Below are 15,149 nucleotides of genomic sequence, written 5' to 3' on the forward strand. Positions count from 1 at the left end.
CTCTTTACTTTCATTCCTAGATGACGTATTTCTTCCGAAAGATGTGGATCCAACAGAAATGGACGAGATTGATCGGGAAGTTGAGTACTTCAAAAGGTAAACCCGCTGTGTTTAAGGTGGTTCTAGAATTCAAAACTTCATGTTTTTGTTGAGTATAGGCAGTTTGGGTTGTCTAATGTAGCCAACCAAAAAGCCTGTGCTGTCTCTGAGCTGCTTTTCGATGTAAATTAGTGAAGTAATGGAGGGGAGAAAGGGTTAGATCTAAGAAAAGCAAAAGTAAGACACCCCCCTTAAATTTGCATGTACCTACTTCAGCGTCATCACATTAGCCATGTTAATGCTAACTGCAGAACATTTCATTGCCAAGCTACTGCTGACATCAGCGGCGGGGGGTCTTGGGAAATTTTTAACTGGAAATCTGTATGAAACCCACCATCCTTCTAGAACTAAAGGGAAACAACAAAGAAGAATGTCAGAGCACACGTGTAACGTTCCAGGATGTAATGGGATTTGGGGCTTAACCATTTTAGAAAAAGATAGAATCGTGATTTTTCTGGCAGACATTATATTCACAAATGTATTTTTCAAATCAAGCTTCAGCACTTGAGGTGGGAATTGCTAAGTTTGTATCAATATCAATGCCATTGTCGATTCTGTCTTATCAATTCAATTCCTGAGTAGTTCAATGGGTGGCAAGATTAATTGTTTGAATGCTGCAAAGCATTCAAACTATAGTGATCCTGTTTCTCTTTATAGTTGGTTGGTTTATTATTCTGCTTCTGTACGTTTTTTGGCATTTAACTACTTCCACAATTCTTCAACTATTTACACAATTTTGGTATCAAAACGTTCAGCTTGTTCAGCTTATGCCGGCAATGACTTTTGGTATTAAAATATTTTATACTTTTTGAGATATTCAGCTTTTTCAGCGATCCTATCACTTTTTTGAACTCTTACTCTTATAGTTTCACTTTAACCTAGAGCAGGGGTGGGCAACTCCAGTCCTCGAGGGCCGGTATCCTCCATCTTTTTGTTATTTCCCAGTTCCAACACAGTTGATTCAGCAGCTCATCAAGCTGCAGAAGCCAGCTAATCTCCTGCTGATTGAAATCAGGTGCGTTGAAACAGGGAAAACAGTAAAACATGTGGGATTGTGGCCCTCGAGGACCAGGATTGCCCGCCCCTGACCTAGAGACTTAATTCAAGTTTCAACAAACTCACAAGACTTTCAGCTATTACTGGTTAAAAAATCTTTTACATATCTATTACAGTTTTTCTAAAATCACAGGTAGAAGTTGAGGTACGGCTTGAGATTTTCAGAAAAAATCTCAAAAATTATAATGATCAGGATAGGAGCAGTGACCCTCCTTTGCTCCATTTCTGGCATTGTGCTGAGAAAACCGTACATCCGATTGAAATGAGACGCACGCTGGCTTGCAGCTAACGTTTTGAGCTATAAATCTTGAATGTACTCCAAACATTGTGGTCGTACGGTTCATTTGTTTGAGAATATTTAAATAAAAAAATGTCTCTCACCACTCTAAACTGAAAATTCCGCACTCTAACTTTTGACCTTCACATTTTCTGGAAACAACTCTTTCCAACACCCAGACCGTTTGGAATACCGAAACACATTATATTCCAAAAAGTGGGAATTTTTGTCAGCTTTTCAGAATGGGTTTCATTTTATCTGTAAGTGTTACGGTTCTTTCTCTACAAGCCTCAGAAGCAGGAGAGACCCTGATTCTGTCTCATTGAAACCCATGTTAAAGGAACAGAGATTTTCTCCTCTGATCGTCTTCAGACAGCTAAAATGTTCTTGTCATAGCGTCTAGACAATTCATGGCAGGCACATAAAAATTCACACAGATGACCATCAAAGCCTTCTGCTGCTCTCGCTTTTTGAATTTTTCAAATCGGTGCAGTAGTTTTCGAATAGTGATGAGAAGTTGGACAGGTCCAATTTCACTTCTGAAGCACAGATTTAAAGGCTTCTCATTAACAGGAAGGAGTACAGCTGCAGGCCTCCAACAACAGGGGAAAAGGCGGGAAAACAGTGCTGCTCTCTGATTGGTTGAGAGTGTTCAACCATTTTCTGTCCAAGCAGGATCGAGCACCCACACATATGACACACCAAATCGACCAGCTTGGTCTCAGGAATATTGTATCCAATTTTAAATGCGTTATCTGGGGTTGAGCAGTGGTGCAGTGGTTAGAGCTGTTGTCTTGCAGCAAGATGGTCCTGGGTTCACTTCCTGGCCTGGGATCTTTCTGCATGGAGTTTGCATGTTCTCCCTGTGCATGCATGGTTTTTCTCCGGGTACTCCAGCTTCCTCCCACAGTCCAAAAACATAACCGCGACCCTACATGGACAAAGCGGGTTCAGACAATGGATGGATGGATAGATGCATTATCCGTTACCATGGTAACACAAGTGCATAAGTCTATCCCCAAACAAGTCTTATTGAAATAAATGTGAAAAGCCTAATATTGAGCCTATAACATACTGCTGTTTCTTATCTTTCTGAGCTCTATACACTTAAAACTAGCAGAATAGCTGACATTTTAACACTAGTCAGAAGGCAGGAACCGCCCCCTCCTCCTTCGCTGCTTTCTCATTGGCTGAGAGTTTTCAATCATCTTCTTCCTAAAAGGAAATATGCACCCACACATATGATACATCAATTCAACCTGCTTGGTCCCAGGAGTCTTGTATTAACTTGATATTGTGTTCTGTGTTATCATGGCAACGTGCTTAGCAACAACATTGAACAACATTTTAGACACAACTGTATCAACATACTTTAATATAGAAATGTTATTCAAAGTTCAAGAGTCATGTGACATTGTGCATTGCTTTATTAAAGCAGACTCCTGTCATCTGTTACCATGGCAACACAAGGAACTACAAATCACTTTAACCAAGTCTCATAGGAATGAATATAAAAATCTGAATATTGAGCCAATAACAGACTCCTGTTTTTGATCTTTTTGAACTATCTGTACTTAAAACTAGAAACAAGGTAAATTTGATTGACCATCAGAAGGTGGGAAAGTGCCCCGCTCCCTGCCAGCTTGGTTGAGAGAGGTCAGTCATCTTCTGGCTAAATGGACTTACACACCCACACATGTGAGACATCAAATCGAATCGGCTTGGCCTAAGGAATCCATCCATCCATCCATCCACATATAAATTCATACATGCTTCTATCCATCCATCCATCCACCCAAATGTTTCTAAATTCACAGTTCAGCCAATTGTAAAAATGTACCCATTAAACTGTTCTCATTCAAATGCCAGCTGTTTAACATTTCAAATTTCGAGTTTTTAATCAATGTTCAAAGATTAAAGTTTTCTGTTGCTGTTTAGCATTTTTTGTCCATTCTTCACCTATATTCTTAGCTTTATTACACTGTTGGTGATTTTTGCTTCTAAATCTTTAAATACATTCAGCTCATTTTGACAGTTTAGCTTAGTTTCAGCTTCACTTCAGCTATTCAGCAGCTTTAGCAATCAGTTTCTGAATTCAGCATATGATGCTAATTTCACAGTTCAGCTAAATGTAAAAATTAAACTGTTAAACTAGTCCTACTGAAATAACAGGTGTTTAGACATTTTAGCTATCCAGCATTTTAAACAATGTTCACAGATTTCAGTTTTCCGCTGTTTAGGATTAGTTTTCTTGATTCTTCACTTACTTTTTGTGCTTTATTTGCTTGTTGGTGCTTTTCGCTTTCACATCTTTCACTACATTCATCTCATTTGCCAGTTTAGCTTAGTTTCAGCTTCACTTCAGCTATTCAACAACTTCAGCAATCAGTTACCAAATTTATCATAAGCTGCTAATTTCACAGTTCAGCTAAATGTAAAGATTAAACTGTTTAACTTGTCCGACTGAAATAACAGGTGTTTAGACACTTTAGCTGTCCAGATTTTTATACAGTGTTCACAGATTTCAGTTTTTTGCTTTTTAGGATATTTTTTCTCCATTCTTCACTTACTTTTTGTGCTTTATTTGCTCATTAGTGATTTTTGCTTCTACATCTTTCAACACATTCAGCTCATTTTGACAGCTTTGCATACTCTCAGCTTCATTTCAGCTATTAAGCTGACAGTTTAAGCTATCCAGCATTCATCTAGTTACACATGGTCTCCTGCATTATAACTGTCAGTTTATTAATGTTAAATAATCAATTGTACCTGGTATTGTTTGGAATGATCTTTCCAAATGTTCCACTTTATGCTCCTTGTGAAGGCAGAGTCATCTTTTTTTGCAAAATGGGCAAAATCTCACCGCAGGTCAGACTTTAGTCGCTGGAGTCTGCTAGTGTGGAAGTGTGTATGTAAGGCAGATGACGTTACCTTGATGGGCGGTGTTGGTTGATTAGTTGCCGGCAGTAATAACAGGAGAGGACGGGCAAACATCACCACTGCTGCGTTGACATTCACTAGTCCCAGACATGAAAATCTCTCACCTTTCAGCGAAATTTGCCGTTTTGAATCCAAAATGGACAAAACGTGATTCATGCAGATCCGATGAGGGGAGTGTACGGCGAGGCCGCCTTTTACAGTTTAACTAGTTTCAATATTATCCACTGGGGGAAACATTAAAGAGGATTTTTAAAACGCCCGTTACGTGTGACCCGCACTAACGCATCTCGTCTTGAGGTCTACACAGGAGACCTTCAGACGACCCTTCCCTCCTTGTACGATCCGAGCCCAAACGGAGTACCGACGGGTTGGATCGGATTTGGGTCGATTAATTTAATTTGTGTGTGATGAGTCGCGCTTGGACAGCAGAGAGATCCAAGGTGGTAAGAAATGCTAAAATGTAGGTTATGTTGTCCCTGGTGAGCCGGTTTATGGCTTAAAGTTTATGTTTATGTTTTTAGTTGACGCTTTTATCCAAAGCGACTTAATAGTGATAATCAGTTGCTACCAAAGAAAAAAAAATTCATTTAAAAGTTATTGACCAGGTGAATCCACTGGCACGTCACCACCAAGTGTCACAGGGCCAGCATCAGTAGCCTCCTTCATGATGCCATAATGTAATCGCATGTAGCTGTAAGCTTTACTACACCTGCAAGGCTTCATGTCAGTCTGGACCAGTTGTAGCTGCCACAACCAGTCTGGCAGCAGATTTCTTGGGTTAATTTAGCCTGGAACAGTTCATAGAGCTTGTATTTTCATTCAGATGGAAGCTGCTCAGAAGCTCTCTAACACACCTGGGTCTGTTCAGGAGTGGAGAAGCTGCTCTGGGTGGAATCCCCATCATGGTCCCAGTGTCACAGACACCCTGGGGCTAGGAGATCTGAGCTGGGTGGCTCCGTCCATCTGGTCCGTCTTTGGGTATTGTTGGGGCTCTGCTGTGCAGGTGGAGGTGGAGTGTGAGCATGGGACACGGAGGAGCTGAGAGCTCAGAACAGTCAGAGAGATTATAATCTCAGCCTGTAGAAGTTTTTGCTGAATAGGGCTGCACAATATATCGAAAAATTATCGTCACCGAGATAACAGGACGTGCGATAGGCTCATTGCAAAGCACGTCAAAAACAGTGATAAATGTTTGGTTCAAACATTTCCATCCGTGTCATACATCAACTTTTTGTAAACCAGCTCTGTTTTTTACACGGAAGTATTATTTGACCAATCAAATGTAGCCCGTCTGATATGCGGCCAATCAGATGGGTCCGTTCACGTAATACACCCGCCCCCTACGTAGACTCTTAGCATGGGCGTTGCACCCGTGGGGGATGTGGGGGATTCAACACCCACACTTTTCTTATTGAGATCGTTCAACTAACACCCTCACTTTTCCAGCTGTTTTGCTCACCTCCACACCAGTCTGGTCTCTACGTCGCAGTCTGTTTGCCTCAGGTTTCGGTTTCAAGCAGCAGCAGGAGAGGGAGGGAGGGAAGAGCCCAAGGGCTTCCAGGGGCTCTTCCCTCCCTCCCTCTCCTGTTGCTCTGACACAACCAGCCTTCAACCAATCGATTTGCTTCCCACCATAAATCCCGCCTGTTTGGTCATTGTCCAACATTCGGCTTGTTGTGGTGAAAATACACCGGGTATGTACCTACACAGAAAAGGCTTACACATATTTTATCTTAATTTTTTAGCAGATATTACCCAAAAAACATTTCCTCAGTCATATTAGGAAGATCCATGTCAAAATCAAGCTTTTATTTACCTATTTCTCACTCAGTATAACAAAGATGCAGAAAAGGAAAAAGCAGGAGAGGATTAACAACTTTTTCAAGAAAAATAATGTAAGTTAAATTACTGTAAAATCTATCTAAAATCATATTTAAATAGATAAATAAAACTATTATTTTAGGTTAATTTTGTTTAAACTGAGCCAAAATGATTTAATTAGTTTGAGTCCACTCTTCACCATTGAACCTTTCTGGTTTAGCAGGAGGCATCAGTTTCAGGGGGAGCACAAGAAGGTTCAGAGAGGGTTCATGAAGGTTCACAGGTAAGCAGTGAAATCAATATAGGTTTAAGCTGCTGCAAGTTAGTCTCAGTTTGTGAAAGAATTCAGTTAAGGCAGTCTCTTTCTGTGTGTGTGTGTGTGTGTGTGTGTGTGTGTGTGTGTGTGTGTGTGTGTGTGTGTGTGTGTGTGTGTGTGTGTGTGTGTGTGTGTGTGTGTGTGTGAGTGAGAGAGAAATTTGTGCTGATTATTTCCATCCCAGATGCATGTGTACATGTTTATAATGACTCTATTTTAATTTTAAATGTTAGGCAGTATCTGAAGATGTGGCCAGGAGTGAGGACGACAGAGAGGCGGAGAAAGGGAAAGGCAGACATGAGGAGGGAACAAAAGAAGAAAAGAGTGAGAGGGACAATAAAGATGATGAAGATTGTAAAGATAAGCGAGAAGCAGATATTTCAGAAATAACTGTTCCTTGCTATCAGTTCATTAGTCCCAACCAACCAGATCCAAAGTATTTTGTTAAACAGATCTTGCCCAAATATACTTTAAGCTTTCAAAGTACCAAAAATTCCCATGGCTCCACGTGAGCCCTGGTGTTGAGGGTGTGTTGTGCTTTTATTGTTTAAAAGCCTTTAATTCTCAGACATCACCCCAAGCCAAGAATGCAGATTCAGCATTCTTGTCATCAGGGTTTAAAAATTGGAAAAAAGCCCAGGAACGATTTACTGTGCATGAAAGATGTGCTAGTCATAAGACTGCCATGACAATGCACATCTGTGAAAATCAGTCTGTACAGGTTCAGCTCTCTAATGCGAGTTCAAAACAGCAAGAGGAAGCGAGGGAATGTCTTCTCAAAATCATTGGTGCTGTACAGACGTTGGCCCTCTCATGGGGTCATGAAGGTGGTGAGGGAAATTTTGAACAGCTTCTGAAGTACAAGTCAGAGGATGACCTCTCTTTAAACAAGTGGTTGACAAGTGGAAGAAAGGACTTACATACTTCAGGTATTGTTCAGAATGAAATCTTGACTTTGTTCAGCAACACAGTCATACGAGAAATAGTTGAAAACATCAGCTCACTTCCACACCTGCAGTTCTCTGTGATGCTGGATGGCACACGAGATGTGTCTGGGAAAGAACAAGAAGCAGTCTGTTTAAGATATGTGGACAATGATTTAGTCCCTCATGAACACTTTATTGGTCTTCATGAGGTTTCTTTGACAACCGGTGAAAACCTGGCAAAAGTGGTGTTGGATGTCTTGCAGCGTCTAAATTTGCCTGTCAGAGGGTTGCGTGGACAAGCATATGATGGTGCTGCAAATATGGCTGGCAAATACAATGGAGCACAAGCCATTGTAAGAAAAATTCAACCTCTTGCTCCATATGTTCATTGTGCCGCCCACTGTGTTAACCTCATCACACAAAGAGCCGGCACTGCCTCCGTATTCATTAGGAATGCTCCGGATTGGGTCAATGAGCTGGGAGTGTTGTTTGGACAGTCAGGGAAACTGAAGGATATCTTTAAGGGGATTTCAAGATCTGTGGAGTGTGAAAGTCCATGTCAGAGAATAAGACCTCTGTGTCCAACAAGATGGACAGTCCGTAATGGCGCCATCCATGCTGTGCTAAACCAGTACGAGTGCATAATAAAGGCTTTGGCTGAGATGGCAGTGAGTGATTCTGATGCAGCCAGCAAGGCACGGGGGCTGTGTGATACTTTTCAGCAGGGAAATGTCCTTGGTCTTCTGTGTGCTTTGGAGATAACAGGCGAGTTGGAGATATTAAATATGTCTCTCCAGAGCAGAACACAGACCCTAGATGGTGTGCTTTTAGCTATTGTCCATGTTAAGGAGAGTTTGGGCAAAAAGAAGAACACAGAGTTTTCAGGCTCTTTACTCAAAGGCAACAAAGCTGTGTGAGACACTCCATCTCACTCCTATTGCCTCCCCTCGTGCCCGTATCCCACCTCAGCGCCTCACAGGAAGTGCTCCTGCACATGTGCATGAGTCCTCTTCTGAATACTACAGGACTGAGTTCTTTAAAGCTTTGGATGTTGCTGACATGCAGTTTAGTGAGAGATCTGAGCAGGAATGAATGCAAATGTTAAGGCATCTGGAACAAGTTCTCTTGACTGGACAGAAACACACGGTCATCCATCAGTACCCAGAAATAAGCCCTGACATCCTCAAAGTTCAGCTTGCACTGTTTATAACAAAGTACAGCTTCCAGACTAGTACAGATGTTGTTGCTGTTCTTCAGGGAAGGACTCCAGAGGTCCGTGGTCTCTTTGACCAGATTGAAACAGTTGCCTGACTCCTTCTAGTTGTGCCTGTATCCTCAGCAGAGCCAGAAAGGAGTTTCAGCAGCCTCAGAAGGCTGAAAACATGGCTACGCAGCACCATGACCCAAATTCGCCTAAACAGTGTTGGTGTGTGTAGGGATGGGTACCTTTGACATTTGAATCGATCCGGTACTAATTACCGGTACCTACGAATCGATTCCGGTACTTAACGGTACCAATTTTCGATACTTTTGAGTGTTTATTATTTTAATTCTCTTTTATAATTAAATATATATTTTTCTCAATATACAACAATATTTGATAAAAATCACGATAAATAACATTCAACTGTTTGTATTTTAACATTGCCCTAGTTTTATAAGCTGATAATTAAACTGAAGCAAACATCTTTACTGTGAACTAAATTTACTGTGTATCTTCATTCCTTTTGCCATCTTTTTTCATTTTTTTTTTCCTACTGGGAAGTTAGAATTTCCGAGGAGAAAAGCGAACGCACCATTAGCTGATAACAATGGTGGCAATGGAAGCTAACATATCAAGCTAACGATATCTTAAACAGTTTATTTAGCTGCTGGAGCAGATTAAAACGATGCCTCACACTTAGATCGTCACTGGTTTCGTCTTCACCCGTCACATTTAGTAAAGTGAAGCCAAACTTTAGAGCGCGCTCATGTTGTTCTAGTCGGAAATTCGGAGTTCCGAGGAGAAAGCGAACGCACCATTAGCGAAACGGAAGCTAACATATCAAGCTAATTATATTTACCTACCGGAGCAGATTAAGATGAGGATGTCTCACTTAGATAGTTGTCGCTGGTTTCATCATCCAGTTACCCATCACATTTAGTGAAGTGGACCCAAGCTTTAGCGTGCGTTCTCTCTACCATGCTGCTCTGTTTACAACTGGTTCACAGCAAGCGACGACAAAACGCTCCTGCGCATGCGCAGCCGTCTTGGCAAGTTCTCGTTAGGATGGACGGGTACCGAAACGAGGCACCGTTTGAAATGACGTGAATCGGTGCTCGGTCGGTACTATGGAATTCGGTCGGTACCTTAAAAAGTACCGAATTCGGTACCCATCCCTAGGTGTGTGCCATGTCCAAAAAGACAAGCTGGACAAGCTAAACAGAAAAAAGATTGCTGAACAGTTTGTCTCCTGCAAGGAAAGCAGAAAGAGCACATTTGGTTCTTTTAAATGAATTGAGGTAATGTTTCTTGTGTAAGTAAATGTAACAAACCATTTGATGGCATTGTTAAAATAAAAATAAAAACAAATAACATGCCCACTATTTAATGGCTATATTCCTGTAACCACAAGGTCCTTTTCATTACTTTTGGTCTCATTATAAAGGGAATTCTTGTGGGATTTGTTCAGATGTGTGAATATTAGAATATGTGTTGCTGATGAAGTGAAAATGGACAAGGAACATTGTAAAAAAGTTGATTATTTTTCTTTTGATTATTTTGCCTGAAATGCTTGAAGTCAGGATGAATACCCCTTTGGAAAAATGCATCAGTAGTTTTAAATTTAACTGAATTCACAATTTTACATCTTGACATTTGCTATACAAAGTCTGAGTTTGATAAAGTGAAGAACGTTGGTTACGTATTGTAACCCCAGATTCTATGAGTCTAGTCGCAGCCCTTAAGCTAGCTGCTATTGGAAGGATGATCTCCGCATCAGCCAATCATGAAGAGCTTAAATGTACGCCCACCAATAGTGGGCCCCCTCGTGGTATATAACCGCAGTGACCCCACTGCTCACCTCCAATGGCTCTTATTCCCATCATAACCAGTGGGGCCAGTGGCTTAAGGGCTGCGACTAGACTCATAGAATCTGGGGTTACAATACGTAACCAACGTTCTATTTCGTCTAGTCTTAGCCCTTAAGCTAGCTGCTATTGGAATAAAGCGCAGCTGGATGGGTTTACGCCCCACTGGTTAACACAACCAATGGACACACCCAATCAAATCTCCTCTAGTGGGGGACGTTCAGCCTCAGACCAGGCCTAAAGACTGAGGCAGGCACGATAAGAGAGGGGCCCCCACTAAAAAACATCATCCACAAGAGGATAAAATCCATCTCAGCAAGGCCAATGAGGTGCCATAAGCATTCATTTAGCCTGCTGGGGTCCAAGCACTGAACGAGTGATGGAACCTGAAGACACATCTCGTAAATAATAACGAGTAAAGGAACAGGGTGAAGCCCATGAAGCAGCCTGACAAATGTCTTCCATTGACACACCACTGAGGAGCGCCATCGAAGAGGAAATCCCTCTGGCCGAGTGAGCCCTGAGTGCCTCAGGGGGATCCCACCCTGATGATGTGTAAGGAGGGAAATGGCGTCACACAGCCAGCGTGAAAGGCGCTGGGTCGACAGCGCCTGACCAAGGGAAGACTCCCTGTAGTGCACAAACAGGTTTTGTGAGCGACGAATCCCTGAAGTGCGTGACACATATCGTGCAAGCGCGCGCACCGGGCAGAGAAGGTGAGAAGCCGCCTCCTCCTCAGAATTATGGGGAGGAGGAAAAAGTCCAGCCAATGAAATTGACCTGGATTTGAAGGAAGCATTAATGCTTTTGGGCACAAAGGCTGGGTTGGGGCATAAAACAGCAGACCCGCCATCCTCCCGGATCCTGAGGCATGCGGGAGCCACTGAGAGGGTGGTTAGGTCACTCACTCTCTTAACTGATGCTAACGCCAGCAGCAATGCAGTTTTAAGCGACAGGAACTTGAGTGAGACCTGGTCCAAGGGTTCAAATGGAGCTTCAGATAAGCCGTGCAGAACCACCGTTAGATCCCATTGGGGAAAAAGCGGGCGGGACACAGGTCTGTTCCTTCTGACACCTTTTAGAAAATGTTTTGTGAGGGGATGATTGAAAACAGATCTATCTCCAAAACCCTGATGACATGATGAGATAGCTGCAGCATATGTCTTAACAGTGCTGAATGCGAGGCCCCTGTCCATCAGTATCTGCAGAAATGATAGGACATCCGCCAGCTGGCAGGAGAGCGCTTGAACATTCCGTTCTGCGCACCAGTTCTGGAAAGCTGCCCATTTAGCAGCGTAAGAGGCAATGGTAGAGGGCGCCCGCGCACTCTGAATCGTGGCCACCACATCATGCGGCAGCCCAGAAGCCTCTAAGCGTGACCGCTCAGCGGCCAGACCCACAGCCGTTGGCCTATTTCCGGAGGATGTTTGATTATCCCATCCGCCTGGAGAAGGGCGTCCGCCCTCCACGGGAGCCTCCACGGGGAGCCGGACACTAGCGCTTGCAGGTCCGGAAACCATGACGCGGACACGCGCCTGGGAGCCACCAGAATCACCGAGAGCTGTTCCGACCGAATTCGGTCCAGGAGACGGGGAATCAGAGGGACTGGTGGAAACGCGTAAAGGAGCGTTCGAGGCCAGGGCTGGTGTGAGAAGGCGTCCGCCCCGAGCGGGGGTCCGTCCCGGGGACTCAGGGAAACCCACAGGCGACACTGAGCGTTTTCGCGAGCCGCGAACAGATCCACAGACGGTTCCCCGAACCTGATCCAGATCTGTGATGTCAGTGCAGGATGTAGACGCCAGTCGGAGTCGCGGGGTCCCCCTCTCGACAGGATGTCTGCCGCTACATTCAGTACCCCCGGAATGTAGATGGCTCTGATGGACAGCAGGTGGACATGTGTCCAACACAGTAAATCTGTGGCGACACGCAACAGTGGGAGGGATCGAACTCCCCCTTGGCGATTTATGTAGGCTGCCGCTACCCGGTTGTCTGTGTGAACTTCGACATGACGGCCCTCGAGAAGGGCAGCGAAGTGTCTGATCACATTCCTCACTGTCATAAGCTCCAACACATTTATGTGCTCGTGCGTGTGGGAGGGCCAGCGATCTGCCACCGTGTGGGACAAGCACGTGCCCCCCCACCCCGACAGTGACGCATCCGTAAACACAGATACGTGTGACGCAGGACGTCCGATGGGAACCCCGCGTGAGAGGATGCAGGGGTTCCCCCAGTGAGCGAGGTCCCCGCCCACTGAAGGGGGAATCCTCAACATACGTCTCTTCTGACGTATTGGGTGTACCCGGAGGCGGACGAACCAGCGTTGCAAGCGCCTCGTGCGCAGCAAACCTAGCGGCACTACTGAATGGGCTGTGGACATCATGCCCAGGAGTTTCATGACTAACCGGGCTCTCACGATCTTGCGGGGTTGAACACGGGAGATCACCGTGGAGAGATCTGCCGCTCTTGCAGGCGACAAACGTGCTCTCATTAGGGAGGCGTCCAACTCCACCCCGAGATACACAATCGACTGGGATGGAAGGATGGAGCTCTTTTCCCAGTTTATAGAAAACCCTAGGGTTGACAGATGCTCTGTCAACCTCCTGGTTTGCTGTGACGCCTCGTCCTCGGACCGAGCGCACAGGAGAAGATCGTCCAGGTAAAATAAGACCCTCATTCCCTCCGTGCGCAGTGGCTGCAGCGCGGTCTCCAGACATTTGGAGAAAGTGCGCGGGGCTAGCGAGTAGCCGAAAGGGAGGCGATTGAACTGATATTGAACTCCCTTGAACGAAAAACGCAGAAACTTACGGTGGTTTGGAACTACTGGTATGTGGAAGTATGCGTCTTTCAGGTCGATTGACGTGAACCAATCCCCGGGGCGCACATATTCCAGGACTTGTCTCATCGTTAACATGCGGAAATGCATTACTGCTATGGAGCAGTTGAACAGGGACAGGTCGAGAATCGGCCTCATTCCTCCCGACTTCTTCGGTACTACGAAGTAGCGGGAGTAGAAACCCGAGAGTTCTTGTCCGCGAGGGACTCGGGAAATAGCGTCTTTGGACAGAAGTTCCCACAGCTCCAGCTCTAGCGCCTGAGACTGTACTTGCGATGTGAACGTCGTCTCCACGATCCCGTTGAAGGGAGGTGGAGTGGCCTGAAAATGAAGTGTGTGACCGCAATGAATGGTGTCCGAAATCCATTTGCTCATGATGCAAAGGCGGCGCCACTCGTGCGCGCGTTCCGACAGTGGACGCGTGTGCGCGGTCACGTGAACAACGTCTGAGGGTTGTGCATGCGCCCTTACCGCCGTCGCCCGTACCAGAGAACTGGGGGCGACCCATGGAGGGCTGCGCTCGAAAGGGCAAGTGCGAAACAGCTGGAACAGGCTGGTCCACACCGCGGAGCGTGGAGTCCGAGAGTGAAGGACGAGTGGGAGCCGGGCCTGTGCACGGGGGCGACTGAGTGCTAGCGGATGGAGCCGCGCACTGTGCCGCCGCGCGTGGTCGAGACAGCGACATGACATCCCGCCCCACCCAACGGCGTGGGGAGAGCGGGACGAGTTGGGCCTGGCCGGATGCTGGGGCCAGAGCACAAATGGAGCGCACCCTTACGGCTGGCCGTGTATTATGACTACCTGCAGGAACATGTGTGCGTGCAGCAGTGCTTGGTGTGGGGAACATGTGTGAAAACTCGGCAGAGGATTCTGCAGAGGACTGTAGGATTGAGCTCTTTGAGTGACGTTTTTTGGGTTTTATTTCAAAACCAACAACATCAGAACAATCAGTAACACACACATTCCCCCCAAAGAGTCACTTCCGTGGCTGCTTTCGGCGAGGCTCCTGCACCTGGGACTGCCAAGACGGCGTCTGCTGGCCCCGCCGGAACCGTTGTCCGCCATCTCGCTGGTCCCGCTGATGTGGAGCCGAAGCGGGAGGCCGGCTCCGTGGAGCGGGCGGTGCAGCTGGACGTCTGAAGCTTCCGCGCCGTTTGTCCCATCCTCTGGCTGAACGGCCGGAGTGCGAGGCTGACCGAGGGTGGACCAGGTCTCGCACCGTAGCCGATAGTTCGGCCGTCTTCTGAGCCCTCTCAATGACGCCCCTAAGATGGGGACCAAACAGAACATCGGTGGTGATGGGGCCATCCAGCATCTCCCTTTGCAGATGTTCCGGAATGGAGGGCAGGGCCTTCAGCCAGATCGCTCGCTGGATGAGGGTCTGCCAGGCAGCGATGCGAGCAGAACCGGTGAGCACAGCAGCACACAGATTGAGGATGGCATCAGCAGTCTTAGTTATGACGGCTTTCGACTCCTCGGGAGCTTCCAGCTCCTCCATCATCTTGGAGACGCCGAAGGCAAGAAGGGCGATGTTATTCCCTGCAGCGCCGGTCTGAAAGGCACACTGATGTGCGTGGTCGGTGAGCCGCGTCAGCAGCTGGTCATGTTTTGAAGCGGGAACAGCTCGCGGGCCAGCGAGGTGGTTCTTGGCGCCGAACAGCGAGGCCAAATCCGGCTCTAGTGGAGGAACGGACGGCCAGCCTTGGTCGGAAAACCCCTCGACCTTGGTGATGGGCGCATATGTGGAGACTGGCGCCTTGAGCTTGGCAGGCTCGGAGAAGGCGGCAGACCAGCAGCTCATAGCAGCGGGGA

General features: G+C 46.0%; 1 protein-coding gene across 1 annotated transcript in view; it reads left to right on the plus strand.

The window, feature by feature from the left end:
* fam193b (family with sequence similarity 193 member B) overlaps positions 1-15,149 on the plus strand; it is a 42,547-nt gene that overhangs the window by 17,720 nt on the left and 9,678 nt on the right. Inside the window, exon 9 of the mRNA XM_015971753.3 lies at positions 21-96. Within this exon, the coding sequence (XP_015827239.3) occupies positions 21-96 (76 nt within the window). The remainder of the gene's footprint in view (positions 1-20; positions 97-15,149) is intronic.

The sequence above is a fragment of the Nothobranchius furzeri genome, chromosome 1 (assembly GCF_043380555.1).
Source record: "Nothobranchius furzeri strain GRZ-AD chromosome 1, NfurGRZ-RIMD1, whole genome shotgun sequence".
In the NCBI taxonomy this organism is placed as follows: domain Eukaryota; kingdom Metazoa; phylum Chordata; class Actinopteri; order Cyprinodontiformes; family Nothobranchiidae; genus Nothobranchius; species Nothobranchius furzeri.